General features: G+C 45.9%; 1 protein-coding gene across 4 annotated transcripts in view; it reads right to left on the bottom strand.

Moving 5' to 3' along the window:
• Nucleotides 1–12,466, bottom strand: part of srcap (Snf2-related CREBBP activator protein) — a 30,806-nt gene that overhangs the window by 10,590 nt on the left and 7,750 nt on the right. For all 4 annotated transcript variants that reach the window (XM_031799253.1, XM_031799252.1, XM_031799255.1 and 1 more), the window contains 16 exons: nt 12,191–12,376; nt 11,478–11,817; nt 10,608–10,786; nt 10,392–10,470; nt 10,204–10,293; nt 9,851–10,027; nt 9,453–9,664; nt 9,019–9,196; nt 8,769–8,905; nt 6,255–6,424; nt 5,792–5,984; nt 5,484–5,620; nt 5,073–5,259; nt 4,632–4,953; nt 862–1,071; nt 512–676 (listed from right to left, as the gene is read on the bottom strand). In XM_031799253.1, the coding sequence (XP_031655113.1) occupies nt 512–676; nt 862–1,071; nt 4,632–4,953; nt 5,073–5,259; nt 5,484–5,620; nt 5,792–5,984; nt 6,255–6,424; nt 8,769–8,905; nt 9,019–9,196; nt 9,453–9,664; nt 9,851–10,027; nt 10,204–10,293; nt 10,392–10,470; nt 10,608–10,786; nt 11,478–11,817; nt 12,191–12,376 (2,962 nt within the window). The remainder of the gene's footprint in view (nt 1–511; nt 677–861; nt 1,072–4,631; nt 4,954–5,072; nt 5,260–5,483; nt 5,621–5,791; nt 5,985–6,254; nt 6,425–8,768; nt 8,906–9,018; nt 9,197–9,452; nt 9,665–9,850; nt 10,028–10,203; nt 10,294–10,391; nt 10,471–10,607; nt 10,787–11,477; nt 11,818–12,190; nt 12,377–12,466) is intronic.

The following is a 12,466-nucleotide window of genomic DNA, read 5'->3' as shown; positions in this document are numbered from 1 at the left end:
TTGCACCCCTTTTGCCCTCAGAACAGCCTCAATTCGTCAGGATATTGACTCTACAAGGTGTTGAAAGCGTTCCACAGGGATGCTGGCCCATGTTGACTCCAACGCTTCCCAACAGTTGTGTCAAGTTGGCTGGATGTCCTTTGGGTGGTGGACCATTCTTGATACACACGGGAAACTGTTGAGCATGAAAAACCCAGCAGGGTTGAAGTTCTTGACACAAACCGATGCGCCTGGCACCTTCTACCATACCCTGTTCAAAGGCACTTAAATCTTTTGTCTTGACCATTTACCCTCTGAATGGCACACATACACAATCCACGTCTCAATTGTCTCAAAGCTTAAAATGTCATTCTTTAAACTGTTTCCTCCCCTTCATCTCCAGTAATTGAAGTGGACAATAAGGGATCTTAGCTTCACCTGGTCAGTCTCATGGAAAGAGCAGGTGTTCATAATGTTCTGTACACTCGGTGAATCTCCATGTAGTGTAGTTAGTGCTGGGATCTGACCTGACCTTGTACTGGGCGTGGAGGTGCCATGGGAACCTGGTGGAGCTGGGTCCCAGACAGAGTGAGCTTGTTGCCCTGCAGCTGGAAGGTGACAGGCTTACTGCCCTGGCACGATGACACAGGACGCCCGGCCAATGAGGCCAGTTGGGCGATACTCACTACCTCCCCAGCTGAGAGAGAGAGAAAAATGGTAGATATTAAAATGTAGATGAGTTTCATTTCACCAGTAGAGATAAAAAATAAAATAAAAATAATGAATTTACAGTCTAATACATTTTCAGTTTGTTCTTATGCACTGTTCATGCACATTCGTTGCCCGACAGAGAGAGTGTTTGTGAGAATGGCAGGTACTCACAGGGAAGCCGGGCCTGCATGTCTGGGCTGAGCAAAACTCGTTGGGTCAAAACGTTGCTGGGAGGAGGGGTGAGATGGGTGGCGGGGTTGCAGGACGTGGTGGGTGGGCGTACGGCCAGGACTGGCATTGGGGAGCCGGACCTCATGACAGAGGGGCCACTGGGGTGCAAGGGCGGGCGAGGAGGGGCTGTGGGTGCCACTGAACACACTGCTGAGGGTTCATGGAAACAAGGGAAGAAAGTATTACATTATGTCTGTTTGTGTAGAATCCTTTGTCTGGCTGAGTAGAGGTTTCCACAAGAAATGTTTAACAGCATTCAAGGTTAAAAGAAAAGTCAAAAACGATATCTTTTGGTATATTTTTTTATTAGTCCACTATTGATACAGTCCCAGAATGTTTTGCACGTCGACAGCAAAGTTAAGATATTGGACTTTCAAGAAGCATCATATGATGCAAGAAACATCATCAAGTGGCAGGTGACTCTATGCTTCTTGAAAGTCCTATATCTTGAAACCTTAACTGCTGACATGCAAAACTTTCTGGGACTGAATCAGTGGACTAATGAAAAAAATTAAATATAGTTGGAGTAGAATTTTCCTTTAAAGCTGCCACATGCTACTTTTTGGGCTTGCCCCCCAAAAAAATGCACATAGAAATGTAAGTTATAGATCTGTCACTCTCAGAAGCGGTAGAGATCGGTTTCTGTGTGCGCCATTTCTGTGCTTCCCGTTAAGTTTCGCTTTTGCGTCTTTTACTTTCAGTTTCGTACACCAGCTTCAAACAGCTGAAAATACAATACATTTGGATATGGAAAATATATTTCACAGCGGTGTAGTTGGTACAATGTTTCTCTACACAACACTGGCTTGATTTTGTCACAAACTGAAATTAGGCAAACTATTTGAATTTTAGCAACCAGGAAATGGCAGAGCGATTTCTGCATAGTGCATCTAAGATCAGACCATTACAAAAACACTTGGATCATGTTTGATTTTTTTCCGTGTAAATTTAGCAACTACTCAAGCAGTATTTACAGTGCATTCAGACAGTTCAGACCCCTTGACTTTCCACTTTCTTACATTAGACTTATTCTAACATGGATTAAATACAATTTAAAAAATCCTCAATCTACACAAAATACCCCATAATGACAGAACAGGTTTTTAGAAATGTATAAAAAAAAAACAGAAATACCTTATTTGCATAAGTATTCAGACCCTTTGCTATAAGACCCAAAACTGAGCTCAAGTGTCCATGGATCATTCTTAAAATGTTTCTATAACTTGATTGGAGTCTACCTGTGGGAAATTAAATTGATTGGAAATTTGGAAAGGCACACACCGGTCTATATATGGTTCCACAGTTGACAGTGCATGTCAGAGCAAAAACCAAGCCATGATGTCGAAGGAATTGTCCGTATAGCTCTGAGACAGGATTGTCTCGAGGCACAGATCTGCGGAAGGGTACCAAAACATTCCTGCAGCATTGAAGGTCCCCAGGAACACGGTGGCCTCCATAATTCTTAAATGGAAGAAGTTAGGAACCACCAAGACTCTTCCTAGAGCTGGCCACCCAGCCAGATTGAGCAATCGGGGGAAGAAGGGCCTTGGTCAGGAAGGTGACCAAGAACCCGATGGTGACTCTGACAGCGCTCCAGAGTTCCTCTGTGGAGATGGGAGAACCTTCCCGAAGGACAGCCATCTCTGCAACACTCCACCAATCAGGCCTTTATGGTAGAGTGGCTAGACGGAAGCCACTCCTCAGTAAAAAGGCACATGACAGCCCACTTGATGTTTGCCAAAAGGCACCTAAAGACTCTCAGACCATGAGAAAAAAGATTCTCTGGTCTGATGAAACCAAGATTGTACTCTTTGGCCTGAATGCCAAACATCACATCTGGAGGAAACCTGGCATCATCCCTATGCTGAAGCATGGTGGTGGTGGCAGCATCATACTATGGGGAAGTTTTTCAGAGAAGAAATTGGTGTAACTCCCCAAATACAGGTGTGCCAAGCTTGTAGTGTCATACCCAAGACCTCGAAGCTGTAATCGCTACCAAAGGTGCTTTAACAGAGTACTGAGTAAAAGGTCTGAATACTAACACAACCAGTCAAAAGATTGGACACGTCTACTCATTCAAGGGTTTTTCTTTATTTGTACTATTTTCTACATTGTAGAATAATAGTGAAGACAAACTATGAAACACATATGGAATCATGTAGTAACCAAAAAAGAAAAGAAAAAGTGTTGAACAAATCAACATTTATTTTATATTTGAGATTCTTCAAAGTAGCCACCCTTCGCCTTGATGACAGCTTTGCACACTCTTGGCATTCTCTCAATCAGATTAAACTGGAATGCTTTTTCAGCAGTGTTGAAGGAGTTCTCACATATGCTGAGCACTTGTTGGTTGCTTTTCCTTCACTCTGCGGTCCAAATCATCCCAAACCATCTCAATAGGGTTGAGATCATGGGATTGGGAAGGCCTGGTCATCTGATGCAGGACTCCATCACTCTCCTTCTTGGTCAAATAGCTCTTATACACCTTGGAGGTGTGTTGGATCATTGTTCTGTTGAAAAACAAATTATAGTCCCTCTAAGCCCAAACCAGATGGGAATGCATTTCGCTGCAAAATGCTGTGGTAGCCATCAAGTGTGCCTTGAATTCTAAATAAATCACAGACAGTGTCACAAGCAAAGCACCACCACAGCACCTCCTCCATGCTTCAACGTGGGAACGAAACATGCAGAGAACATCTGTTCACTTGTGTCTCTTAAATACACAGCGGTTGGAATCAAAAGTCTCAAATTTGGATTCATCAGACTAAAGGACAGATTTCCACCAGTCTAATGTCCATTGCTCGTGTTTCTTGGCACAAGCAAGTCTCTTCTTATTGGTGTCCTTTAGTAGTGGTTTCTCTGCAGCAATTCTACCATGAAGGCCTGATTCACAGAGTCTCCTCTGAACAGTTGATGTTGAGATGCATCTGTTACTTGAACTCCGTGAAGCATTTATTTGGGCTTCATTTTCTGAGGCTGGTAACTAATGAACTTATCCTCTGCAGCAGAGGTAACTCTGGGTCTTCCTTTCCTGTGGCGGTCCTCATGAGAGCCAGTTTCATCATAGCGCTTGATGCTTTTTGTGACTGAAAGTTTCTTCAAGTGCAATGTTCTTGAAATGTTCCAGATTGACTGACCTTCATGTCTTGAAGTAATGATGGACTTTACTTATTTCAGCTGTTCTTGCCATAATATGGACTTGGTCTTTTACCAAACAGGGCTATCTTCTGTATACCAACCCTACCTTGTCACAACAACTGATTGGCTCAAATGCATTAAGGAAAGAAATCCCACAAATTAACTTAAGGCACACCTGTAAATTGAACGACATTCCAGGTGACTACCTCATGAAGAGAGAATGCCAAGAGTGTGCAAAGCACTCAAGGCAAAGGTTGGCTACTTTGAAGAATATCAAATATATTTTTTATTTGTTTAACACTTTTTGGTTACTACATGATTCCATACATGTTATTTCATAGTTGTGATGTCTTCACTATTATTCTAGAATGTAGAAAATAGTAAAAATAAAGAAAAACCATTGAATGAGTAGGTGTGTCCAAACTTTTGACTGGTAATGTATGTAACTGTGATATTTCAGTGTTTAATTCTTTAGAAATGAGCAAAAATTGCAAAACTGTTTTTATTTTGTCGTTATTTCATCCATTTTAGAATAAGGCTGTTTTCCGAAATCCAAGCTATTTAGTACTAACTTTGTTGGACTGGCGGTGTAGGGGTTGGCGTCACATCCTGGATGAGAGGGGTCCTTGAGGCCTGAGCAGCAGGGGTGACAGGGCAGGTGGGTCGGGGTTTGTTCACCACCAGCACCGTGCGACCATCAGCCTTAGGTAAGGGCTGGAACATCCTGTTGACCTTCATGCGAACGGGTTTGGGACGGGGAGGGGGGTCGGGAGACTCCATGACCTCCTGGATCAGCTGACGGGTGACCTTCCTGGAAGGCAGAAACACGTCGGCCTGGTACCTGGACACGTTGGCCTCCAGACCCACCAGGTCAAACATGGACAGGTCGCAGCGCTGGGGACGGAGGAGGAGGGGTAAGGTTATGGACGTTTAGATAAGTACAAATGCATTTAAATTAGACTGCACAGCTCCAGTGACACACCACATCCCCAGGGGGCAGTGGGAGCAGTAACCTTGAATGGGGAGACGTCCAGGGCTCGCTGTACCAGGGAGGCAGTGTGGAAGACGATAGGCTTGGTGATGAAGGGGGAGTGAATGGGCCGAGGGTCAAACAGGTTGGGGTGGTTACACACTTTACGGAGCTGCATCAAGATGTTGATCACAGACATGAAGTGACCACTAGCCAGCGTTTCCCGGGTCCTGAGAGAAATAGAAAGGGTGAAAAGGTGTTTCCTTTACAATATTAACTAGTAGATGATCTAAGCAAACCTACAGTACAAGCTGACATCATAGTGATGTAATAACATTCTGGCAATGAAGAATAAGAATACACAGGTCAAAAGCGTATTACTGGCAGAATTTCAAACCAATGAGCCCTCCTGCAATGCATCATTTGCTTCCAGTAACCCCCTATAGATACTTACGAGGCCTGTGCCATGAAGTCATCGTAGAGGAAGCGCTGCCTCTTGGACAAACGGCAGCGCACCACATGCTCATATTTCTTAGGCATCTGCTTCTCCACATCCACCTTGATTCTCCTCAACAGAAACGGTCTGAGCACCTAGAAGGAAAAACAGAAAGTGGTGATATGTCAGGTTAGGGAGCAGAATGTCGTTGACAACATCTCAACGTGCATTAACAGTTCATTTGGACCCCCATACATACTCTGACCAATCCACACCCCCTTGCCCAAGTGCCTGTCCCCTCCATCTATCGCAGCCCGAGTCCTTACCTTATGTAACCTCTTGACCAGGCCCTCGTTGTATTCCTGGCTACCCTCGATCATACCGGTGAGGGGGTTGGAGAACCACTCCTTGAACTCTCGGTGGGACTGGAAGACGTGGGGCATGAGGAAGTGCATCAGGGACCACAGCTCCATCAGGCTGTTCTGCAGCGGGGTGCCTGTCAGCAGCAGGCGCCTCTGACTGGGTCCAGAGAGAACATTAAAATGACACTAGGTTGGGATTTAAGTTTATTATATTCTAAGTGGACGAAGAACTTTCAGTTTAAGTTGTCGTAATTTGAACTGATATTGGTTCAGGAAGAATGCAGAGAAATGGGAGCACGTCATTTGAAGGATTTTAGAAATGCGCTATAAAAATCTTGTATTATTACTATTCATAAAATGAGGATTAGGATGTTCACTGGCAACACATACTGGCCGTCTATAAACATCCCCTTCCCTTAGTGCGGACCTGTTGAAGTTGAGCAGGCTCTGCCAGCGCTGGGACTTGAAGTTCTTGATGTTCTGGGCCTCGTCCAGGATGAGGTAGCGCCAGGACTTGCGTCGGAAGGCCTGGTGGTCCTGCAGCACCAGCTTGTAGGAGGTGATGCACACGTGGAAAGCGTTGGGCTTGGTCCAACCCTGAGTAGAGAAAGGAGAGAGAGGACTTTTTTCATTAGCTTATTGAAACAGTGACACTTCAGAGGGCCAGGGCTTTTATCCACTTCAGAATGCAAGGCTGACTTTTTGTTCAGTTGGAATGAGGCAGCACCAGGGAAGAGATGAGGCAGCACCAGAAAAGAGATGAGGCAGCACCAGGGAAGAGATGAGGCAGCACCAGGGAAGAGATGAGGCAGCACCAGGGAAGAGATGAGGCAGCACCAGGGAAGAGATGAGGCAGCACCAGGGAAGAGATGAGGCAGCACCAGGGAAGAGATGAGGCAGCACCAGGGAAGAGATGAGGCAGCACCAGGGAAGAGATGAGGCAGCACCAGGGAAGAGATGAGGCAGCACCAGGGAAGAGATGAGGCAGCACCAGGGAAGAGATGAGGCAGCACCAGGGAAGAGATGAGGCAGCACCAGGGAAGAGATGAGGCAGCACCAGGGAAGAGATGAGGCAGCACCAGGGAAGAGATGAGGCAGCATCAGGGAAGAGATGAGGCAGCACCAGGGAAGAGATGAGGCAGCACCAGGGAAGAGATGAGGCAGCACCAGGGAAGAGATGAGGCAGCACCAGGGAAGAGATGAGGCAGCACCAGGGAAGAGATGAGGCAGCACCAGGGAAGAGATGAGGCAGCACCAGGGAAGAGATGAGGCAGCACCAGGGAAGAGATGAGGCAGCACCAGGGAAGAGATGAGGCAGCACCAGGGAAGAGATGAGGCAGCACCAGGGAAGAGATGAGGCAGCACCAGGGAAGAGATGAGGCAGCACCAGGGAAGATTCATTTGGAACACGAAAAGGAAAAGAGGGCGCCAAAGAAACACAGGGGAGGCAGGAGTTTACGGCAGACACAGACAACCGGCATGGGTGGAACTAGGGCTTTGTGATACATCAAATTAATTTGATTAATTAGAATGTGTGTTTTTGCGTGATATTCCAAATGCCTGTATCTCAATCAAGGTTTTGTTATTTTTTCGTTTTAGAGTTTATGTCCACTTGTTGTCATGTTGTATTTTTGAGCTCTCCTTTTACACCAGAGATCTGCATATAATGACGAGATGCACTTCTTCACACTAACAGTGGGAGTCGTTGTCCCAAAGGCTAGAGGGCAGTCAACAAGCTTAGGTCCAAAATAAGCCCATAAAAACACATTGGCCTTATTTTGACATTTGAGCAAGAGTGATACCTCTCACTTCGCCTCTTCGGTTTACACACACACACACGCTCCCCTACCCCTGCCTCTCACGCCAACAAAGTTGAGAGATCACATCTTTCTCTCTGGCAAGCTGTTTCAACACGCTATTTGTATTTGAGGTTTGGTACAAAAATTGGTAATATGGACACCAACACATTGAGACATTATTTACGGTAATAGAGAAGTTAACTTTTTAAACTATGCCTTTTTTATGTCTCAACTCCTCAAATAGCGCGCAGAGCAGACACTACTAAAAACAACAATCCATGTTCAGTCTGTTGCAAGCGGCATTGGTACAATGTACCATTAATATAACAGTGTGGCTAAAATGCTGCTGTCTAGTCTGTGTTTCATAAATGAGCAATAAGCATAAAACAATTATAAGGAATTGGCAACTCGTTGTCATTCTGAAAAATAAGGTAGGCCACTTGATTTCAACGCCTGAACCCAGTGGACAGGCTAACATGCTTTTCAAACATTTGGAGACAGGCAGAAGGGTGTGTTCATAACAGTTCAACTTTGTTAGCTAGCAAATAGATCCAAGTTGGCTAAACTTAAATATAAAGGTTAGCTGGCTAATCACTAACACGAAGCCTTGAGGTTGTTGAGACCAGTGTTCTTTTTCTATAGCCAGATGCCTGCTACAAGAAGTTAGTGCATTATGCATAGTTCTAGTTAAATTTGTAACAAAAACAGCTTTCTTCATAGACTTGAAAGCCAGAAAAGTGATTATTGTAATAACAAAAAAATAGCAAGTTATTTTCATTATTTTATCAAAATAGTTTATTCGTGGGTCTTATGGTTGTGGAAGGCTTATATTTAGCCTAGGTATAACTTCACTAGCCCTTAATTTTTCAGATCATTGCTGTCTGTTGAAATGCGTGTATTTTACCCTTAATTGCACAACAACGCTTATTTAGAAAATAAACATCAATCTTTTTTTTTTTTTTAAACGATATGATTTTTAGGCCATATCGTCCGGCCATAGACGGTACAAGCTGGAGGACTACCCAGAACAAAGTGTGATGGAGAGCGGTCCTCGTGAGGAGCGATTTGTGCTGAGTTAGTAACAATTTGATGATTTGTATCCATTTACAAGGGGATTTGGTGATTGTTGGTAGTGGTTTTACCTGTCTCTTGAGTTTCCTCTCCTTCTGACTGCCGTAGTAAGTGAGGATTTTGAATCCGGGACACCAGCGCTTCAGCTCCATCTCCCAATTCAGCATCACACTGGTTGGCACGATGATCAGATGGGGCCCCCAGTTACCTGAACAACCAACTTGATTAAGTATCCGATATCCAGGCTGTGTGCATATCTTCTATTGTCCTGGTAAAACGTCAGTGGACGAAAGCACTGTAATGAATGACTCAATGTCTTACTCTTTTCACAGGCGAGGTGAGCCAGTAGGGCGATGGTCTGGATGGTCTTCCCAAGGCCCATCTCGTCAGCCAGGATGCCGTTGAGCTTCTTCTCGTACATGGTGACCAGCCAGTCCAGGCCGATGTGCTGGTACTCACGCAGCTGGCCCACCAGCAGGAAGGGAATGGGAGTTTTGACCTATTGACGGAGAAAAAAGAAAGAAAAGAAAAATAAAGAGATGCAGACTAGTTACATTTCACTGCATCATGGTGGAATCCTAGCCACCCAAGCCAGCGGAGGCTGGTGTCGCTTTAAAAGTGGAGGATGGGCTTATTGGAAGGGGATGAATGGAAAAGCATCAACCTTCCCCTTAAGTCATCAACAAGCTTATAGCAAAGGATCCTTGTTTCATGTTTGATCATCTGGCCAGTGTCGGAAGGCATGGGTTACCCACCTTGGTTGTGGCCAGGGTATAGCCTTTGGGCTGGAGGCTCTCTGCAGTAGCAGCAATGTGGCTGATCTCCTTCTTGGGTCGCGGGCCGCTTGGCAGAGGGGGGCTGTGGTCCCCCTCCTTCAGCAGGATCTCCATCCCCTCACCGCACTCATCTTCCTCACTGTCCTCTTCCTCAATGTCACTGACCTCGTCCTCTTCACTGTCCTCGTCATCTGGCGAGAGGTTCATTGAGAAGAGGGGTAACGCAGTGAGGGTGATGTAATCAGGACATTATGTAAAAGCACTTGAAAATGTAGATTTTTGGTTTGTAGGTCCATTTACAGTGAGAAGCTTCCCAGAGCATTCGCAAGGTCAGAGAGAAAAGATGTTCCAACATTGCTTGTGTGTGTGGGCAGTACCTGAGGAGGTGGTGTTGCTCTCCACATCACTTTCTTCTTCCTCGCTCTCCTCTTCCTCGTCTCCGGAATTTTCAGACTCCTCTGTGCTGGCAGGAGAGGCGGACGCCGAGGGCTCCTCGAAATCAGAGGCATACGCTCCTTTGTACTTCTCCAGCAGCTCCTCCACAGTCATGTCACCTGGCAGGGGAACGGGAAGAAAAGAACATTTAGAGCAGTCTTAAATAACAGATGTTACAGACAGGGATATAGCAGTTACTTGGGGCTTGAACGACAACAGCTTAAAAACAACTACGCAGCACATTGGAGTCATTATCTGTGCAGCAGATAGACGTTTTAGTAGTGTGGGTGGTAACCTTCTTTAGCCAAGTCATCAAGCTCTCCTGCGTGATCAGCTTCCCCCTCCACTACCTCCTGGGCCGCGATGGTGTCCTCCTCGTCTTCAGCTGAGCACCACAGACGGGGACAAATAATTACACCAATGCTCACAGCCAAGTTATCCATTGAACAATGCACAACTACAATGGTATTACTAGGGCCTCACCATCCTCTTCGTTGGCTGTGAACTCTTCGTCTTCCCCCACTGTTGTTGAAGAATTGTCTGAGCACTCCTCTTCCGAGGCCTGGGGAAGGAACAAAAGTCAGTCTCCACCGAATAACAACATTTACAGTATGATCAATGAAGTTGTAATGTGCACCAACGTATACAAAAGGACATAGGAGTGCGGTATGAGTGAGGGGCTTTGCCAGTGGTACCCACCTGTGAATGAGGCCGTTTGAGGGTGCTGAGCAACTCTGCCAAGGACATGGTCCCTTCCTGTCTAAGCAGCTCCATCTCCCTCCTCTGAGTCTCGGCATCATTGCCGTCCTGTGCCTCCTCCACGTCGATGGTCTCCTCGTCATCTTCCTCCTCGCCACATGGAGGCTCAAAGTCTCGGTCTGCAGACGGGGGGGGGGGGGGGAAGTTAAAACCGGTCTGTTAAGGCATCTGGAAGCCGTGCAGGATTCAGTACCAGGATAAGTTGTGCTTCCATTAAGGCAGGCCAGGTCTGATGATTGGAATGTCAATGCACTTTAGAGAAGCATAATTGCATAATTTCTGGCGAGAAATAAATGGCAGGAGATGACTGGCCTCTTGTCAAGACAGCGCTTTCTCTAGTAGTTGAGCAGCCCTTACACTGAAGTCACTGTTGACCTCCCAATGGCTTCCTGCACAAACAGCAATTTGTCAGCAGCCTAAACCCAACAGCCACAGCCAGTCTGGTCACTGGACTGACATCACTGAGCCTGACAGTTGCTAATGGAGACTAAAATACAGGAGCACTACCGTACACCTTAGCAACAATCTACAGAATAAGCTTTAGACTAATATTAGCAATTGATTGCATTTAAATAGCACGTTTCACAAGGTCTCAAAGCAACGCATCCACCAACAATGTGTAGCACCAACTGGTGGCACACAGCAGGTATTTTACATCAGGATGCACTACATACAACACATCAGCTGATCTAAGAGCTGTGGCTACAACAACCTCCTTATGTTGTAAATTATAGGTAGGCAAGGATTAGAGATTCTGAATTGGAGCAATCTGGATTCACAAGAAACAATTAGCAAAGAAACAGTCCTCACCATCCTCATCCACAGCAGGTGGAAGGGATTTTTTGGGTGGCGAAGGTGCAGGTTCACTGTTCCCAGCCGGTGCAGTTTCCAGGGCCTGACTGAGGAGGTCTGAGTATTTCTCTGTCTGGCCCACGATGAAGTCCAGCTGGAGGTCCAGGGCCTTCTTCCTCTTCTCCTCTAACCGGGACTGCTGCTTGTACTGCACCACCTTCTCAACACTGCCCCAGAAGGCCCGGACCTCCTTGGCTACATTGGAGGCGACTCGTCTGATTTTGGCGTGCTCGTCCCGTTTTGCCTTCTCCTCCTTCTGCCTTAGCTCCTCGTGGTGTCGCATCACCATCCGCACCACCTGCAGAAACATACATATCTTTTTGAGTTCCTTTGAACTTTTTGAACCTAACCTGAAATCATGATGGCAGTTAAAGGAGATATTCACCCATTTTGAATGTTATACCGTTTCTGTGCATCTCTGAGCGGTGTTCTATCGATTCCTGGGGCCACTTCATGTTTTCATTTGTATCTGAACTATTGCCGTTGAAGCAGGCAGAAATACAGCCGGTATGTTTTTACTCAAACCACACGCGGGCCGGATTGGACCCTCTTGCTTTTACACCCCTGCTTTAAGCCATCAGTAGGTAATACCAATCTCTCTGCATTATGGATTCCACTTTGGATAGGTGCCAAGCGATGTGAAATGAAAATGATCTATGGGAGCCTCTGACCTTCCTGGCGACCCCTCTCTTCCACCTTCTCTCCTGGGCAAAGTCAGCAGAGAGCCACTGCATCTCCTCACACAGGTAGTCCCAGTGCACCTTGGGCCGGAGCGGCTCTGTCAGACGGGTCAGTCGCTTTATAGACCAGAAGCCTTCTCTCTTCAACGCTAGGGTCCTGCCCTCTATCTCAGCTTCCTACAACAACACAACATAGTTCACATCCGGAAGCAAAGAAATAAAGTTTTTCTCGTCTAGACAGTTATTTTATTTTTTATTTTTTATATT

Source organism: Oncorhynchus kisutch, linkage group LG20 (genome assembly GCF_002021735.2).
Source record: "Oncorhynchus kisutch isolate 150728-3 linkage group LG20, Okis_V2, whole genome shotgun sequence".
In the NCBI taxonomy this organism is placed as follows: domain Eukaryota; kingdom Metazoa; phylum Chordata; class Actinopteri; order Salmoniformes; family Salmonidae; genus Oncorhynchus; species Oncorhynchus kisutch.
This window is presented reverse-complemented; position numbering and strand designations above follow the sequence as displayed.